Source organism: Pelodiscus sinensis, chromosome 1, assembly GCF_052426305.1.
Source record: "Pelodiscus sinensis isolate ZL-2025 chromosome 1, ASM5242630v1, whole genome shotgun sequence".
Classification (NCBI taxonomy): Eukaryota; Metazoa; Chordata; order Testudines; family Trionychidae; genus Pelodiscus; species Pelodiscus sinensis.
Genome location: NC_143052.1, coordinates 187,317,541 through 187,335,965, shown reverse-complemented (window position 1 = coordinate 187,335,965; position 18,425 = coordinate 187,317,541). Strand labels below are relative to the sequence as shown.

Here is an 18,425-nt window from a genome sequence, read left to right as displayed (position 1 = left end):
TGCTATTGTAATATGAATAATAATTATACAGATTCAGAGTGATGATCTTGAGATGAAAGTCCCCATATTTCATTACCAATCCCCTGAGCCAATTTTTTTTCAGCCTGGTCTTTTAAAAAGGCATTAAAACCCACTGACTACAAGTGTGGAGGGGAAAGCACATACACAATTGGTGGCGACTTGCCACTGATCAGGTTAGTGCTAAAAGCTATCAAACAGTCCTGCACACACAACACATATTCAAGTACAGTACAGACAAACCACAACATAGTCTTTGGTTAAACCTTCTAAGTTTATAGCAAATGATTTGAAAAAAAAATTAACCAAAATCATTAACCTCTTTATTCAGATGTATTATTTACTTAGAAAAAGAATGCCAGTGTGTAGAATATGTTTCCTGTTAGAAAGTTAATCTTCACAGCTCAGAATACAACTAAATTTTTGGTACCAACTGCATTACCATCCTTGCAATCTGAAATGGCACTGGTGTGTCCTTTTAACTCAAATTCACTGCATTTTCTTGGAGAAGCCTTCATGTATGTCCAATGCTATTTTGCTAAAATAGAGGTTAATGCAATTCTCCCATTAAGTCTTCCACAGAACTAATACAAATACAAAAATCAGAGGTGACTGGATTATTTAAATGACCATGTTGCAGTTTTGACTATTGTTTTAATCATCCACTTGCAGACCTGTCTTCATGAATTGAGCAGGAAAATATCAATTGGATCAAATTAGTTTGAAAATGTTTTTTTTCTGTAACATCTCCTATAAAATGAACATTTTCTTTAAAAAAAAGAAAAGAGATTCAACTATTATCTATTTTGTAAGGTTAACAGTAAAATCTGCTTTAACAATTAAAACTTCACTTGCTCTGAACGTCTAGAACGCATGCTTTTATTCCAAGTTCCCACTGATCTGCTTTTCCTTTTTGGTGGAGCCTGTTCTTGACTTAGAAGTGTACTTCTTGATCTCAGCAATGAAGTCCCTAGTGTTTTTCCTCTTCTTGAACTACATGAACAATACCCGTGTCAGTACTATATGAGACCAATTGTCATCTCAACCACAGTTCCTGTCTGGGACCAGCAGTCAAGGGCAAATTTATTAACACAGGTAACAACACTGAATCAAGTTTTTATGCTGGCTGTTCTTTTGATGCTAAAAACTGTATGTCATACTAGAATTTAGCAACGCCTTATGTAGATTTTCTGTAGATCTTTTAAGACATTTCACTGTAGAGTCAAACCAAATGAGTGTCACTGTTGCTAAATCTTCCTAACAGCATAAATGGGCCCTCTTCTTTTGATTTCAGTAACCAGAACCATCAAAACATTATAAGCAGACCTTTGATTTGCCAGGCAGGCTGCTATAATATATAGGGAGACCATCATGCCTGAAGTTTTCTCTTCTTCTGTCACATCTGAAGCCCAAGAAAGCAGCACTGCAAATCCAGGCTTTCAAAAGCGGCAGGTTAACATTGGCCATTCACAGCATCAGCTGCATTAAATGAAATCTGTGCTGGATTCATGTGCTGCAACTGAGGCATTCTTGCTTCCAGCGGCTTGTCAGTGGTTGACTGCATTGTTTGATTCCTTTTCCGTAGCATCTGTCCGATCCCCATCATGGGAAATCTGCCTCTGCTTTTAACACAGTTAGGGCTCCCCAAAGGATTGGAGAGATTATTTGAAGTTAGCTGAGTAGGAGATGTGATTTCTTCACTCAGGGGACTTGTCTTTTCTTCATATGTGAAAGAGAGCTGAGTGCCATGAACTGGAGTTTTAACAGGAGATGCACTTCCAGGTTGGAGAAGTGGAGATAGTGTCCTTTCACTTGAGCTTTTATAAGCAAAATTCACTGGTGAGCTCAAAATTCTATACTGATGAGAAGGGGAAATCTGGTCTATTTGGTCCTCTCTATCAACAGATTCAAAAGAATGCACAATATTCAGAATCAAAGGGGAATCCTTTGTCTGGCTTCTGTTGCTTGCAGATTCTTGCGGAGGAGAATCTTGTCTCTTAAGGAGTCTAGGAGTCCTTGGAAGAGGTGGCTGGATTTCAAGATATTCAAGAGAGCAGGAAGTGACACAACCTGTCTTGGTTGCCATGGGTTCATGATAAGGGCTTAAACCACCAGCAGAATCTACAAAGCAAAAGGAAAAGAAAAGTGAATGACATTCTCTAATACTTGCTCTGGCCTAGGGCAGAGGGTGCTTGACCTTACATTCCACAGAAGGTTTAGCTGGCAGGATGGATGTAGTGTAGAAACCAAATGTCCTAGCAGGATATACAAAGTGCAGTGATCAAGTAGTTAATGCTTTGATTTTTATTTTGGACTTACATAGTTATTCTGTGGGTTTCTTACCTGCTAGTGAAATAAGTGGCAGGAAGTGCATTGACACAGTAAGAAGAGGGCATGAAATACACAACCACACATTGACATCCTTAGTAGTTTGAATTACTCATGAACTTTTGAGCAAAGCCTAGGAAATCTGGTATTTCCTTTATTTATTTATTGTTTATTCTTATTAGAGCATTGCATGGTTCTTCACAGGGACTGAACCTTTTATCCACTGAATGCCCTGAGATGCAGGTAATGAAAAGGAGGTTAATCCTGAAGTATTTACTCCCACTGGACAATGGTTCACAGATGTAAATTTGTAAAACTGCATTTCCACATTCACACAGTAAAATTCAACACATTTTCATTCATTGATTTCAGTGGGAATTTTGCCTGAAAAAGGGCTAAATACAAATAGAACAAGGTTTTCATAATCTGAACCACTAATAAAATAACAGTACAACCCAGAATTCTCCTTAGTTTATGCTAAATGTTCACAGCTACCACCACCAAACTGAATGCAACTAAAACCAATGTGAGACAAAACAATTTTTGTTGTGTTTGTGAAAAGCAAATCATAGAAGCTCTTTAGCTAGATTCCACTTGATTTAAAGGAGATAAGACTGGCAATAAAGCATTTTTCATAGGATCCTACAGCTTTAAAGTATCCTTGGTCTGAAATAGCTCATGTCTGCTGACCATCAAGACACACTTCAAAGCTTTTATCCATTTCCTTGGGACTTTAGGAAAGGCGACAACTGGGCAAGGGGTGGAGATCTGTGGGTGCATGCATGGGGGATGTTCATTAGCTGCGTTCATCTGGGACATACTGATGGGATTTTGTCCAAGTGATCTGTTTTCTTAAACTGGTCAAAACATTTTGCCAAAATATTTGTCAAGTGAGTGAGAACATTTTGTTCTAGTATTTTGTTCTAGTCAGAATGTGAAAGATTTTCATTTCAGAAAAAAGGAGACAGGAAAAAAAGAAAACATGGAAAATATTTTATTTGCAAAAAATCTTATTAAAATGTCAACAAAATTAAAATTTGTCATTACTTTTGAAATTTTTCATGGAAAATAGGTACCATTTCTGACCAGCCATGTGGATTACTGTTATGTTATGGCAGTTCGCACCATGGCCTGACAAATCCCTTTATAACACTAAGCAAGCAAGCTTAATGATCAAATGAATAAAACGTCAGTTAACTGGAAAACATATGCTAAATATAGGTTTAACACAGGAGATGTTGTAGGTCTCCACAAACATCTGGGTTTAACCTCCCACAGACATATTATTCACTCCCTTCTCTCACTGCCAGCGTTGGTCCTCCCTCCCCCCGCTTGCTCCACATATACACTATCCCATTTTCCCTATTGACTACTCTTCTCTTCAATTCCTTTGTCTTGTCACACCCTGCAGTGCTTCCTCCCACCCACCGGCTCTCTCACCAGCTTGCCTCCCCTCCAGCACAATTAACAAGTTTCTGGGCTCTGTCTCTGGTCTTAAATATTTAGCTTTCTTGCTTTGTTTTTGTTTGAAGGGTTTATTGTGGTTTGGGTTTTCCCTCTCCTTCCCTACTGGCTGGCTGTTTATCCCTTCCTTTACCATGCAATCATTCCCCTCTGTTTTCTGCAGCTGCTCTTGGTTACCAGAACTCTCCTCTGCTCTCTCAGTGGTTGCTTTCCTTGCTCCCTTTTATTTCACTCCTACTGTATTCCATGGGCAGCAGAAAAAAAATCTTTGTCGGGTTCACTCATCTGCTGACCAAATCAACAGGGTTCTGGGGAAGCTGCAGTTGCTTTTAAAGAGCTCGTATAAAGTAAAGGTGATTTTACACTTTTTTATATGTGTAGAGGAAGCAAGACTTTAAACAAAGCCATGGCTACTCTATTACACAGCAAAGCAGAAGAGATACAAAACCAAAAGTTTGTGATTATCCAAAATTGTCATTGTCTCTTTAGGAAATTGTGTTTAAAGCATGATTTTTTGTTCAATCCCCTCTTATTACAACTTCCTTCTACGTGTGGCAGGTAGCATGCACAACACACACACAAGACTCTTTTACTAACCTTTCTCAGGAACACTGGTCTTGGTGATTTTTCGATCTTTCAGCAGTGCCTTGGTGTTCTGTAACTGTGAGATAAGGCAGGAGGAGGGCTGTCTGTAAGAAGGTGAATGTTTCTCTGTTTTCTTTGGATGTGGACGGTGGAGAAGCTCCCCTTTCTTTTCTTGGTCTTTTTGCTTTTTGTCCTTTGTTACAAAACAAACAAAAATTGTTTGGTTTATTTTAAAAAGTTTAAGCTTCCTAAGAAAACACAGAAATAAAAACACCACTTATCTAGCTGTATTCAAAGATTTACCAGGAATGCATCTGGCTACTCAAAATAACTACATCCTCCATGTAACATTTTCTTCTGATCTGTGAAACGTGATTTCATGACTCTCATCTACATTGAAACTCATGCAGTGTGAAAACTGTTTTCACAGACTCAGAGAAAAGGAAAGCTCTTTCTTCACAGGCCACTCAATCCTAGGAGAAGTTCTGAAGTAAGAACATGAAAATTTGTGTTTTTGCACATCTGAAGTTTGCTTCCACATTTAAACATAATTCCTTTGATTTCTCCTTATTTTATTTCCTCCGACATTTTAAAAGGTGAGCTATGAAGTTTTAAAGGCATTTAAATTCCCAGGTCATTTACATTCTGTCTGAGCCCAGGCCTGAAGAATATGGACCTGATCCTGGAGAGTCAGGTAGGGTTGCCAGGTGTCCGGTATTGATCCAGACAGTCCAGTATTTTTGCCTCCTGTCCGGTAAAAAATTCAGAAAATACAGGACACCTAAAATGTCCAGTATTTTCTGATTTTTTTCCCAGCCAGGAGACAAAAATACCGGATACCTGGCAACTCTAGGTGCCCGGGCCTGGGCCCACTCCCCAGCCTCCTCCCCCCGACATCCCCAGCCCCTGACCCCATGCTTACTTGGTTTCACAGGGAAGCTAAGTTCTGGCTTGAACAAAAACGCAAAATGGCTGCCAGCAAAAAGCCTATAGACCAAGGGGAATGCTCAACTGCTCCCCTGTTCCTATCCCCATTCTAACTCTGCACTCACTCTGAAAGGGGTCAAGCTGTTTTATTATTTATTTTTTATGTTCTATTTTTGCTTAAGTCAGAATCTTTTTTTTGCTCAACAACTTTGGGTCTCCCCCCCCCCCCCCGCCCTTTTTTCCCCCCCTCAACAGAATTTTTTCCCCAGTGTTTGTTTTGGTTCAACCATCTGGCAACCCTAGATTCAGGGCCTGATACTCCACTGTCTTGCACTTTGCATAGCCACATACATCAGTGGAGAATGAGTCCAACCGGATGTAAAATACAGACATTCAGAATTGGTAACAATTTACAGCTGCTGTGCAAAAGCGTCTACCCAAGATGAACAAGAGTTGACAATTAAGCCTGTAAGGCTCCAATCCTGTAATGAACTCTGTGTGCCTGACTGGTGCTCACTGCATGATTAAGGCCTTGACCTTTAAACATGACAAATCCATACATCTTAAAACAAATGATTTTATATCAACTGACAGAGGGGAGGAAAAGCACATACTGAGCTTTAGGACTCAAAAGGTAAGTGAAAAGATCCTAATTTTCAAAATTTTGTTTTTAAATTGAAATGAATTAACAGGATTTTTTTTTAAATGTAAGGGCTTGATTCTGCAAGGCACAGAGTACCTCAACTCCCTTGATTTTAGTGGAAGCTGCAGATTCTAATTTACCTTGGAAAATCATGTACCAGATTTGCTTTCACATTTAGATTTAGTTGCTAGAGTGCAAGAATCTTACACTGCCTTAGGAAAATTTTGCCTGATGCACTTTTGGAACTGTCTGTTCCTTTTTGGAGATGACTAGGGAAGGGGCTGGAAAAAAAGTTGTGCATTGTTTTTAAAATGACTCTCTTCGTGTTGCTGTAAACTCCTTAATATTTTGCTATAAAAAAAATAATGGCATCAGCATTCATTTCATTGCTATCCCTACAGTAACAAATCAGTACACACATGTAATATAGGAAAACCAGTTTGGATGAAGAAGCAGAAGTTAGTTTCAAATCCTTTAGTGCAATTGTTCACAAAGTGTGGTCTGTGGTGGGGGCTCAGACCCCATCCACACGCAGTGGGGAGTTCGTGCTGCTGCTGGACCCTTGTGGGTGGCGTGCAGCTGCGAGGCTGCAGCACCAGCTCCAGCAGGCACGTGGGGAGGTGAAAAAAGTAAACTCACCCCCTGCCCACCCATGTGGCCACAAAGCTATACGTGGAGGAGCGCCGCCCCGCCCCCTCCGTGAAAAAGTCCTGCCCACCATTGGGTGTCTGCCTCACCTAGGCACCGCCAAGCTCTTGGTTCCCATGGGAAGAGCAGCATGGCCCTCATTTTCTCCCATGGGACAGGCTGTAGGTTGGGTTGCGCGGGGCCCGGCTGGTGAGCAGCCAGCGCCCTCTCCCTTCCCCAGCAGCAGGTTAGGCTGCGCCGCGCTAGAGGAGGTGGCGCTGGGGCTGAGGACCCTGCACATGCAGGATGCAGGTGGGAGCTTGGGATCCCTCGGCGCTTTGCACCCACAGGGACTCGGTCGGGGGGAAGGGGCCAAGCCACCTCAGAGTCTGCTCCCCTCCCCCGAGGGCCATGGCCTGGATGCCCATGGGACACTGCCCCCAGGAGGGCTGGACCCGCTGGGGTCACCCATCCACCCCCACCTTGCTGTGCTGCACCCAGCCCCCCTGTTCCCTACCCTCCCATTTCTCTGAACCCACCCCTCAAGCCACCCTGACTCCAGCCCTATTCCCAGGGGCACCTGGCCCCGCATCCCCTGAAACCCTTTAGCCACTCTGTCCCCCAGCTTTATCCACAGGCACTCCCTGCCCCCATCTCCCTGCACCTGTACTCTAACCCAAGCCCCCTCCTGGCCAGACACCCTACCCCCGGTCCACTCCTGCCCCTCCCTCATGGCCAGACCCTGCATCCTCCTTCCTGGCCAGACTGCTTCCATTCTGGCCAGACACCCTACCCCCACCCTGCTCCTGCATCCACCATTGCTCCTTGCACCCACCCTTCTGGCTACATACTGCACCTTCCCTTGCTTCTGGTCACTCCCCCTGGCCAGACACCCTACTTGCAGCCTGCTTCTGCATCCTACCTCCAACCCACACCTCACAACTTCTCTCCCTTTTGCACCCCACCTCGCTACCAGATACTGCACCCCATCCCTATCCCACACATTTGCAGCCCTGTCTGCACACCAAACTTCTCATTTTTGTCCCCACCCCAGAGCCTAAGAGGGTCTATAAAATCCACTAACTCCAGAACCTCAGAAAAGTAAATCTGGCCTATGGGAACCCTTGAACCTCAGTACTCTCTGTCCCTTCCCCTTGCCCAGTAGGGCTGGAGTGCCAGAGGAGTGAGATGTCTCACTTGGGGACCACATCTGTGAGGGCAGGGAAGTTTTGGAGTTTTTTTGCTTCTCACTTTTGAGGTCCCCAACTGATTTTTCTGTGGGTCAGTGGCCCCCGACCCAAAAAAGGTTTCCCACACCTGCCATAAATAAAGAAAACATTGAAACCTTTTGTGTTGGACATAAATTAATATTTTACTTTATTTAAAATTGAGTTTGATAAACTAACATGAAAAAGTTAAAATGTTTAATCTGTTTAATAATTTAAATTAAACCATTCTGCCGAGCATTCTCCATTACACTAGCAAAATGGTTCGGGTGTAATTATGTAATTAATGGTGAGTTTCCATTAGCAACTGATGGTCCATGGACAGGTTTACATTGAGCTAGGTGGTCCACAGGCCAAAAAGTTTAAGAACCACAGTTCTGGGGGCTCTTTAAACAACTTTGAGACTAGCTCACTAGAAAATACATTAGGAAAATAGGTTGGCAAAGTCCATTTTAATAATTCCCAAGGCTCAGGTACATCATTTTGTTGCTATCCATGGACCACAAAAAGGAGCTCTCAATTATTTCCCCATGGTTACTACTTTTTGAACTTTAGAAGGTTGAATTCTCCCAAGGAAGGGCATCAGGGATGCAAAGAAGATCTACACATTTTAGGCTTTATGGCCTATTAAAAAAGCTGTAACAGGCATTTTTAGGGCTGAAGTAGACATCTCAGAATCTAAAGCATCTCTGGAGATCTCTACTAAGCAACAAAACCTCTGTCACACGGGCTGTGGATTATGTGCAAATGATCAGATTAACTCCTACATGGATAATGAATTGCATGTGGTTTTAGCTGCTCATCTCTCATTCTGTCCATTCTGTCAATTCTTTGAAGCAGATACTTTGCCTTCTTGTATGTCTGCAAAATACCATGCACACACATGGCATGGTATAAATAATAGATCATAAAAATAAAGCCAGTGGGAGTTGTACTGTTAATTCCCTGCCCATCATGTTGAATAGTTACATGAGGCTCTGCAACTATGATGCCAAACCCAGCAGAAACTGGCATTCTTTCAGAAGCATTTATTAAAAGGTACTTGTGAGGAAAAAGTGGTGAAATAGAAACACAAAAAGGCCATCAAGATTGTCAACAGCTATTTGGTATTTTAAGGGAAGGATCTGCATTTTGGTTGATACAGCATTAGCAAGAACATTTCAATATGGCAATTATTTTTAGTCTAGTGGTACAACAAAGAGAGCTAAACCAGAACTCTGTTTTTCTCTAAAACATGTTCCAAGTGACCCTGACATTATATTACATTCATGCTTCTGTAACATTTCTATAGAGCTGTAACACAGCCGTATTGCACAGACTCAAGTACCCATGTGAAAAGGAAATCCACATATCCTGTGTTATCAGTGAGTTACTTCACCCTGGTCAGATGCTGGAAATGATCTTTTAATTATTTTTTAAATTTACTAGGTCTATTTCCTCTAAAAAGAAAAAAAATCCTGAATCCCAAGGTGCCAAATGCCATTATATTTTGAAAAGGAAAGGAAGATTTCCTTCAGTGGAGCTATAAATGTTCAGCCTTCAATAAACTATATACATCCAGCTCACACAATGAAAGAGCTGTCCCAGTAATCTATACTTTGGGGTATTTGGCATTACCTCATTCTATGCTATTTCCTGTCCTGACCTCAACCCCAAAATCTACTCTAATCCTAGCAATAAATTTAAAAGGAAGATAATTGGTGTTTATATTGGCTTTATCTATTGTTATGATAGGACCACAGCACTAGCTCATTGTGCTAGAATTCCTTCAGGTCCCTCCAAATCTGAATCTGACTATGGCAGCTACTTTGCATGGGGAGCATGATACCCAATCCAGCCTCCATGGATCCTGTATACCGTGGTGGGGAACATATGGCCCGTCTTGCCCGGACCCGGCCCTCGAGGCTCCTGCACCCTCCCTCTTATCCAAACCCCACACCCTAAGCCTGTTTCCTGGCAGTCCCCTTCTACACACTGAACCCCTCATTTTTAACCCCACCCCAGAGCCTGGGGAGGCCCACAAAATCTACTAACTGGGAGAATGTGGGGAGTGTCTTTCTGCTTCTCAGTTGGGGGCCATGTCGGTGACTTTTTTTTTTTTTAGCCTATCACTTTTGTGCAGCCCTAGACTAATTTTTCTGTGGGTCAGCGGTCCCCCCACCCAAAAAAGGTTCCCTATCCCTGCTGTACATGGAGCACTTTTACTTTAGCTCTACTACTCCCAATCTCTGAGTCCTTCCTAACACTCTTTCCTTCTTCCCTACCTAGCTCTTCTGAATATAAATATGAAACAAGCCTTTTCAGGTGGGGAACATGCATCTTGGAGCTCTTTGCACACCAGTTCACAGCAGCAACACCACTGCAGAACTTGCTGCTAACTTCCCCCTCCATAGAGCCCTACACGAAAGGGAACTTGTGATGCTAACAGCCCCTGGCCTATCACAATACTTCTACACTAGCCATAACCACAGTCACTTACATTTGCATTTTTTTACATTGCTAAAGTGATATGGAAAAAATTCAGCCAGGTGCTGCAGAACCTTAGGAGATGTCTGCCTGGTATCTCCATGGCAACACAGCTACATCACTTATCTAGGTACTAGGGCACCCATGTTTCTCTTTGGAGCTGAAAGGCAGAGCAAGAGGGATGCTCATATTTGCAGCAGTGATGGAAGAACACAGTCAAACTGGGAGCTCCCAAATAAGCCTAATAAGGGTTAGTTTGTAAGTACTGTACACCTTTCTTGAGAGAATAAGGAGATGGACACTGTAAATTTCCCAAAGAATCTGAAAAGACACTCAAAGGACATCTCCATCATGAAGCATTTCTTAAGGTAAGGGTCAGTATAGAAAAGGGTTCAGTTATAGGGTAATGATTATTTTTAGATAAGTTATTTCTGAACATTTTCTTTTTCAGAGTGCTAAGAATTCATCTTCTGTTCAGGAATACTAGGGGGTGGTGCCCTCTGCTAACTATGCTCACCCCCCCTCGCCATCTCTGGAGGTAAGCAGCCCTGGCTCTCCCCCTAGCTGCTGACCATAGGGCAGGGCCGAGGCTGGGTCAGCTCAGGCTCCCCCCCCAGGGTCATTGGGCAGGGCCAAGGCCAGGTCCACCCCTGCTCTTCCTCCTCCCCCCCCCGCAACCTGTATTTCAATTTGATCCCCCTGCCTCCATTCCTGCACTCACCATCCTCCCTAACCCCTCCTCCTTCCCACTCCACACTACCAATCCCTACCCCACCTCCTTCCTCCATTCCTACACCCTCATCCTTCCCTAACCTCTCCTCACCCTCACACTGCCACTCCCTCTGCCTCCATTCCTATATCCCTCTTACCTTCACCATCCCTCCTTAACACAGCACCCATCCCCACAAACACCCTTATCCCCTTTCCTCCCTTCCTACACACACCCTGCTCCCACCCATGAATTCGTCGAGTTGCACCCCCCTCTCCCCTCCCAGGAGCACCACCAGGCCAGGCAGCACAGCCCCGGCCACTGCTGCAGAAGCCACAGCCCACCCCCAGCCCAGCCTTTCCACATGGGCCTGTTGGGGCAGTTTTGCTCTGTGGCGAGCCCAGAGAGCCCAGCACGCAGAGCTGCTGCTCCGGGGAGCTGGGGGAGTGGCCGAGGTACCAGACCTGCCCAGCTCGTGACAGGCCCAGGAGAATGTGCCTGAGCTGGGGCTGCACAGAGCCAAGCTGCGCGGTAAGTGCATGGGCCGGGCAGGCTGGGGGTGGGGTCCGGAGGCAAGCGGACACTGCTCCAGGGGGTGCGCAGAGATGGAGCTCCTGGGTCAGCGTGCTGGCCCGGGTCATCAGCACTCGCCAGAGTCGCTTGCTCGGGGGGCAAAAGGGGGACCTACAGCGCATCCCCCAAGTGCTGTGGCCAGGCCAGGCAACACAGAGCCAAACCATGTGGTAGGCACATGGACTGGGCAGGCTGGGGGTGGCAGGCGGACACTGGTACAGGAGGCATGTGGGGATGGAGTCACCACCCCCCTATTTCATAGAGCAGTCACATGGTCAGGGCTTCTGGGGAAGCACAGTGACACGAGGTAACAAAAATTACTATCTTAAGAAAGTATTTGATATGTCTTTTCCACTCTTTATGGGCCAGATTTTAGTATTTATAAGATACAATAATTTTATACTGCACCTTATTTATAAGGGAGAGAAGGCTTCCATGTCTGCCTTCAGAACAGGAGGGAGCCAGTTTAAAAAACAGCTCTCCTCATGGACTGGCTGCCTATCACTCTGCATTGCTACCTCTGATACAGAGGCAGCAGTGCAGGTTGGCAGCAGCTCCTGTCCAGGAGGGGTGGGTCTGAGCTCCTGGACCCAGCATGAGCCGGAACTGAGCCGGGCTGCCTGCCTACCTGGCTCCTAATACTCTTTAAATACAGAGCGCAGCAGGGGTAGGTCCCAGACCCAGCGCAAGCCAGGACTGAGCCTGGCTTCTGGCAAGCCTGCTAAAATATTTACAGGCGGGGGTGAGGGAGGAATGCATGTAGTCTATAGCATTAACCAATACGCTTTTGTTTCTCGGTTACTTGACTACACTATTACATCCCTAGATGAAGAAGCTATGTCAGTATAACTGTGTCCACACTACTGGCTGTACCAGTATAGTTATTTCAGTTAAAAAACCCTCACCAAAATACTTATATATCGATATAAAAAACTGTCTGCAGACCAGGCTACAGAGGGAATATGCAACAACCCCTTAGCCAGGAGACAGTATATTGCAAAATCATGGTAGCACTGCCATTAGTTCTTCATCTCCGTGTTTCTATCTTTGTACTATTTGCCAAAAAGTTTTTTTTCCATGTATATAAAAATACAAGTGTATATTTTTACAAAATTCATTATTATACATCCACATATAGATGATACACACATGTAAATAATAAGCTAACACCTAAATTCCATCCCAGGACCACATTAGTGGCTCCCTGTGATTGTACTGGGAACCCATGTGTGCACAGAGCAGAATTTGGCTCTAAAAAGTTCTCGGGTACATCTTGAAAAATAATTGCTCAATTTATCCACAGCTGATACATTTTAAATAAAGTATGTACTCTTTATATAAATAAAATGCAGCACATGTTTCGCCCTGAGAATTCCATATGGCTTGCAATTTAATTTGTCTAGTAAATTGGTAAATGCGTTTTAAAAAAACAAAACAAAACAAAACAAAACGAGCCACAATATAAATGTGCCTGTGTAATTTTCATTTTGGAACCCATTTTTAATAACACTATGGCCACCACCATCATACCTCTTTCTGCAAAGAAGCATTTGACCTCCTGAGGTCTCTTCCAGCTCTGAGTCTATGTCTTCTATCACCAAATGTAACAGTCCTAGCAGATTGCAGAATGGTATAAAACCAAAGAGTGGCTTTTACCAATAGTGTTTTTACACTCCTAGGACCCAACACAAGGATGAAACAAGTCTTGATAGCAGAGAACATTTCTACAATGCCTACCACAATGATGTGCCTCTGTAGTAATACAAATAATAAATAATACAAATTGGACCTCCCTGGTCTGGCACCCTTGGGACCTGACCAGGGGTGGCCCATCCATATAGACGAACTAGGCAGTCACCTAGGGTGCCAAGTTAAATGGGGCACCAAATGGTGGCACAATATCATTGAGGGGTTTGGAGATGGGGGTGCTGATTGCATGGTTTGCCTAGGGCGCCCGTTGCTGGCAGCTCGTCTAGGGCCACCCCGGACCTGACCAGACTCAAACAAGGGAGTTTGCCAGGCCAGGGAAGATCTGGTCTCCCTGCTGGTCTGGCTGGACTCCTGGCCCCTGCAGGACTGCCGTTCCTGTCGTCATTGGCCCGGCTGGGCTGTTAGCTGCCAGCCCCACCACCACTGAGCTGCCAGCAGGGCTTATGGATGTGGCTCTCTGCCCCACGGCTGCCAGCCCAGTAGGGCTCCTGGCCATTCCACCACCAGCCCAGAAAGGCTCCCAGCCCTGGCAGAACTCCCAACTGCTGGCCTTTCACCGGGGCTCTTTAGTCCAGGAACAGATTTAACCTGTAGTCAAAGCCACTAGCGTAGTTGTGGGCAACCTGCAGCCCGCAGGCAGAGGATTCTACCTGCAGCTCATGCACCTCCGCTCTGCCCTTTTGCCCCACGCCTCTCATGCACTGGGGCGCTGGAGCCCCACACTTCTTACTCCATTCCCCTCCCTCCCAGCACCTTCCAAATGCCATGAATCGCCTGATTTGTGCTCCATCCCCACTCCGCCCACACTCTGCCAGCACTTTTGGAGTGCTGTGAATTGGCTGATTCACGGTGTTCAAGCTTTGGGAGGGAAGGTGAGGAGTAGGTAAGTGCGGGGCTCCATTACCCCAGTGCATGAGAGACATGAGGGAAGGGGGCAGAGAAGGGGTGTGCAGGCTGCCTGTAGGTGGAACCCTATTGGGCTGCATGTGACCCACAGGCTGTTCACCACTGGATTCCAATCTTGTGGCTAATTGAGACGAAGGAGGGCCCATTCTCTAGTCTCGGCTGCCCATTGCTGCCTAAGGGTACATCTAGACTACAGGCTTTTGTCGACAGATACTGTCGACAAAGCTTCTGTCGACAAAGAGTGTCTAGACTACATCCAGTTCTGATGACAAAGCAAGCCGCTCTGTCCACATGAGAGTGTAGACGCAAAGGACAGTGTAGATGCATTAATGCCTTCTGTCGACAGAACTCTGTTGACAAAAGGCGTTATTCCTCGTAGAATAAGGTTTACAGCCGTCGACAAAACTGCTGAGTTCTGTTGACGTTATGTCGACAGAACTCAGCGGCAGTGTAGATGCAGGTATAGTTTTGTTGACAAAAGTCCACTTTTGTCAACAAAACCCTGTAGTCTAGACACACCCTTAGTGTGCAATGATAGGCCCAAACAGGCATTCTTACACAAAACTGTTTCTGAAGTCTGGATAGTAGGACTGGGCATATAACAGGATAGCAGTGTTCCTGTAAAACCAGGACTAGCTTTAGGGGTAGGTGCTGAGGGCAGCAACATTCCGAAGTGCCAAATCCCCATTTTTGTTTTTATTTTGCTTGGAACATTTCTCGTAAATGTTAATAAGCACTGATTCAAACCCAAATTTAATGTGGGTTTGGACTGACTTCTTTTGGCATTGTCTAAAACTGTTTGTTTTCTGGTTTTGTTTTTGATCAAGTCTCAACAATTTTGAAGAAAAAACAGAAAATTAGAAACCTTCACCCTAGTTTTTCATGGTGAAAAATAACCATTTTTCAAACAGCTCTGCTCACAGCCTGTCAATGAACCTGGGTTGAACTGTCTAATTTTTTTAGTTACATGGCTCAAATGTAGTGAAGGCTGTGACCTTGGGCAAGTTATTTAAGTCCTTGGTTCTTTGATTTCCTATTTGCACAATGGAGACGATAATGCTCCTACCTCCCAGAGAGCTCTACTCCTCCTCAGCAAGTTACATGCATCACCAACTGGGAGCAACTTCTATCTTGGAGGGGGAGACGAGCACTCATGGATTTTGTGAGGCTCAATTTAATTAACTCTTGTGAAGTGCTTGGGGAGATACAGCTAGAAGGTGTTGTAGAAGCGCTAAGGGTTTTTTTTAATATCCCTACGAAATTTCACACAGCCCCAAGTAGTCTGTATAACAGTAGAATACATCTGAGGAGGATCAGAACAGCTTTTGTGACTAGCAGTTATTTTTAACTAGTCGCTGTTGGGAATCTTCTTAGAGTCAAATTGAAGAGGGGTTCAGCATACATGAATGGACAAGTGCAATTTGCTGTCTAAAAAATTTGCATCCCTAACATATATTCTTCAATGTCACTAAGATTCACATTTAGGCAGACATGTTGGGGGTATTATTCTGACTTTTAAAGGTCCATTTGCTCTGTGCAAGCAGATCAATCATTTCATCTTTTATGAAGATGCCCAACCCTCCTTGGCAATTCTTTTGAAATGAGTGGTTTGGCAACTCTCTCTTTTGTAAGCAAGTTTCACTGTATTTCTGGGCTTGGAATTATTTTGGTTTCCTTTCTCTCTCCGTCCCCCTCCTCCCCCCCCGCACCTTTCCCTGAGCCAGAACACCATCAATTTTAATCACAGACTAGTGGGAAATTCTCAGATTCAGTCTGGTATCAAAGTAGCATCATAATAAGCTTCTACCTCATAGGCATCTTGGTTCATCTTGTATTTTTCTATCTGGTATAGCTGGTTCTTATAGCAAACATCATGAACATCAGACTTCTGTTGAAAAGAAAAAAAATGTGAGATCATTAGAATGAAAAAAGTGATAAACTACTTGCTGGTGGGCCAAATTCTCTGTGGCTTTCAGCAGAGTTGCACCAATTTATAGCAATGATGAATTTGATCCATTGTATTTAAATATCATTCATGCTCATCTCCAAATGGCCAGCATAACATCATCATCACCACATCTGAATGTTGTTAATACAACTATGATCTGAGGAGTAAAGAATCGATGGCCGTTCATTAGGTACAGAATCCCTCTGAGATCAAACAGAAACTAGCACAGTGGTGGGCAACATGTGGTCAGTCGGCCGCATGCAGTTCATCAGGATAAGTCGCTGGCGGGCCACCAGACAGACTGTTTACCTTGCGTCCATAGGTACGTTCACCCACAGCTCCCATTGGCCACGGTTCACTGTTCCCAGCCAATGCGAGCTGCAGGAAGAAGTGTAGACTGCAGCTCCTCACATGCCCCATACACCTGCCGGAGGCCACCCATTATGTGGCTAGAAATCACTAAACTACCAGTGCTGGCAGTGCTAGGCTCCTTTAAGCAAGCAAGAAGGGGTGGGGTGCAGGCAGGGTGCCTTTCCCAGTATAAAGGGTACACAGGCTGCACTCATTCAAAGAAAAGGTAGGTTGGCAACATCTAGTACATGCTTATCTCCACTGTTATGGGCTCAAATCAGAACTAGGTGGACTATAGAGTTTTGTACTGTTTTGATGCGAGAATTGGAGAAACTTGCAGGTTTCAGTGGCCCTTTGCTTTGAATCCAAACCTCAAAGTCAAACATGGAGGGGGGCTATGGGGAAAGAGACTGGAAACATGGAAGTGACCCTAAGGAGACCAACACCAAAGAACAAATGAAGGTGTTTGCAAGAAGCCTTGCAAAGTGAAACCGGCATATTTTGCACAACTCTAGTCATGTACTGTATTTTTGAGAGAGTTTGTGAGTCTGTCCATGTGACTAACACGGCTACATTTCTATCACTGTCCATGTGTCTATCTTTTTGTTCAAGAACACCTCATAAGCAGCAAGAGCTAGGTCCACAACATTCGGTGTATAGCTTCCTCTTGTCATAACATAAAGCTAGGTAAGGGGTTTGGTTGTGTCAGGAAAATGGGATGTGCCTGGAATGGGATTGCTTCTCATAAAAGCAGACAGAAAAGAGACAGAATCACTAAGCAGGACAAAGGGGTTGGCTGGGGGAAATTTTCCCCATATGGGACTGCCCCAGCCCCGAGCTTTCCATCCTCCAAGTGCATATTAGATAAGACAGGAGGGGATGGACTGAAGTCCCCCCCCTTCCAATTCATATGGGAACACTGCTAGATGTTCCCATTCATCAAGGAACGAGAGGAAAGTGTAGTTTGCTGCATTCCTCACTCTGCCTGGGGAGTGCTGGGGGCAGACAAATCTGGATCTGCTCTAGCTGGGGGACATGCACTTCTCCCCAGATGTGCCTGCTGGAGCTGTAGCAGCCATGGAGAGGTGCTTCTCACCTGGCCCCAAGCTGCTGCAGCGAGAGAGGGCTGGGGTAGTCCTCTCTCCCCAGGACAGCCTGTATACTGAACCCTTCATCTCCAGCCCCGAGCAATGATTTAAATGAAGCATGTACATTTTCATTTTATTTTCCAAAAATAAAAAATGAATTAAGTTCCCGCTCATCTCCAGCACAGACATCTATTGATGCCAATGAGAGGTTTATGCAGAAACTGAATGAAGAGAATGCGATAGCAAGAAACTTGCATTGCAAATTGGACAGTCAGATTTTTTACCCAAGGTCATATGCAAGCCCAGTATAGTATTAATGCTTTGTGCCATGGACCAAAAAGGTTAAATATTAATCAACAAACTCCACATGCACATTATTGTATAGTACGACTTTTATCTTCAAGTTTTCACTTCAAAACAAACACACACATTTTAATGGTTATTAAACTGTCCCCACCTCTCCTGCCAAGAATCACATTCCATTAATGGATAATTTCTTAATAACAGAAGAATTGTATCTAAAAAACATTAGCCCACCACAACTCTAGGACAAAAATAAAAGTCTTAGATAGCAAAGACTTTATTTCTGTGAGCCAAGAGTCTTCCCAGGAGCCTTTGTACAATGCCTACATTTGATAACTATGTACACACAACTGACAAACTACTATTTCCCATGCTTGGGAATTCTTATCTGAATCAATGTCATCTCTTTACCAGTATTATCTCTCTTTTACAGTTAATGTTATAAAAAGAGTGAATCTCAAGAGACTACACTTTACTAAGTTAGGGTATGTCTACACTACCCCGCTAGTTCGAACTAGCGGGGTAATGTATGCATACCGAACGTGCAAATGAA

At 44.3% G+C, this 18,425-nt stretch overlaps 1 protein-coding gene across 1 annotated transcript in view; it reads right to left on the bottom strand.

The window, feature by feature from the left end:
• Positions 1 to 324: 324 nt before the first annotated feature.
• HUNK (hormonally up-regulated Neu-associated kinase) overlaps positions 325 to 18,425 on the bottom strand; it is an 89,495-nt gene continuing 71,394 nt past the window's right edge. The window contains exons 8-10 of the mRNA XM_075910712.2: positions 15,990 to 16,070; positions 4,408 to 4,588; positions 325 to 2,139 (exon numbers count right to left, since the gene is read on the bottom strand). Coding sequence (XP_075766827.2) covers positions 1,472 to 2,139; positions 4,408 to 4,588; positions 15,990 to 16,070 — 930 coding nt within the window. The 3' untranslated portion in view covers positions 325 to 1,471. The remainder of the gene's footprint in view (positions 2,140 to 4,407; positions 4,589 to 15,989; positions 16,071 to 18,425) is intronic.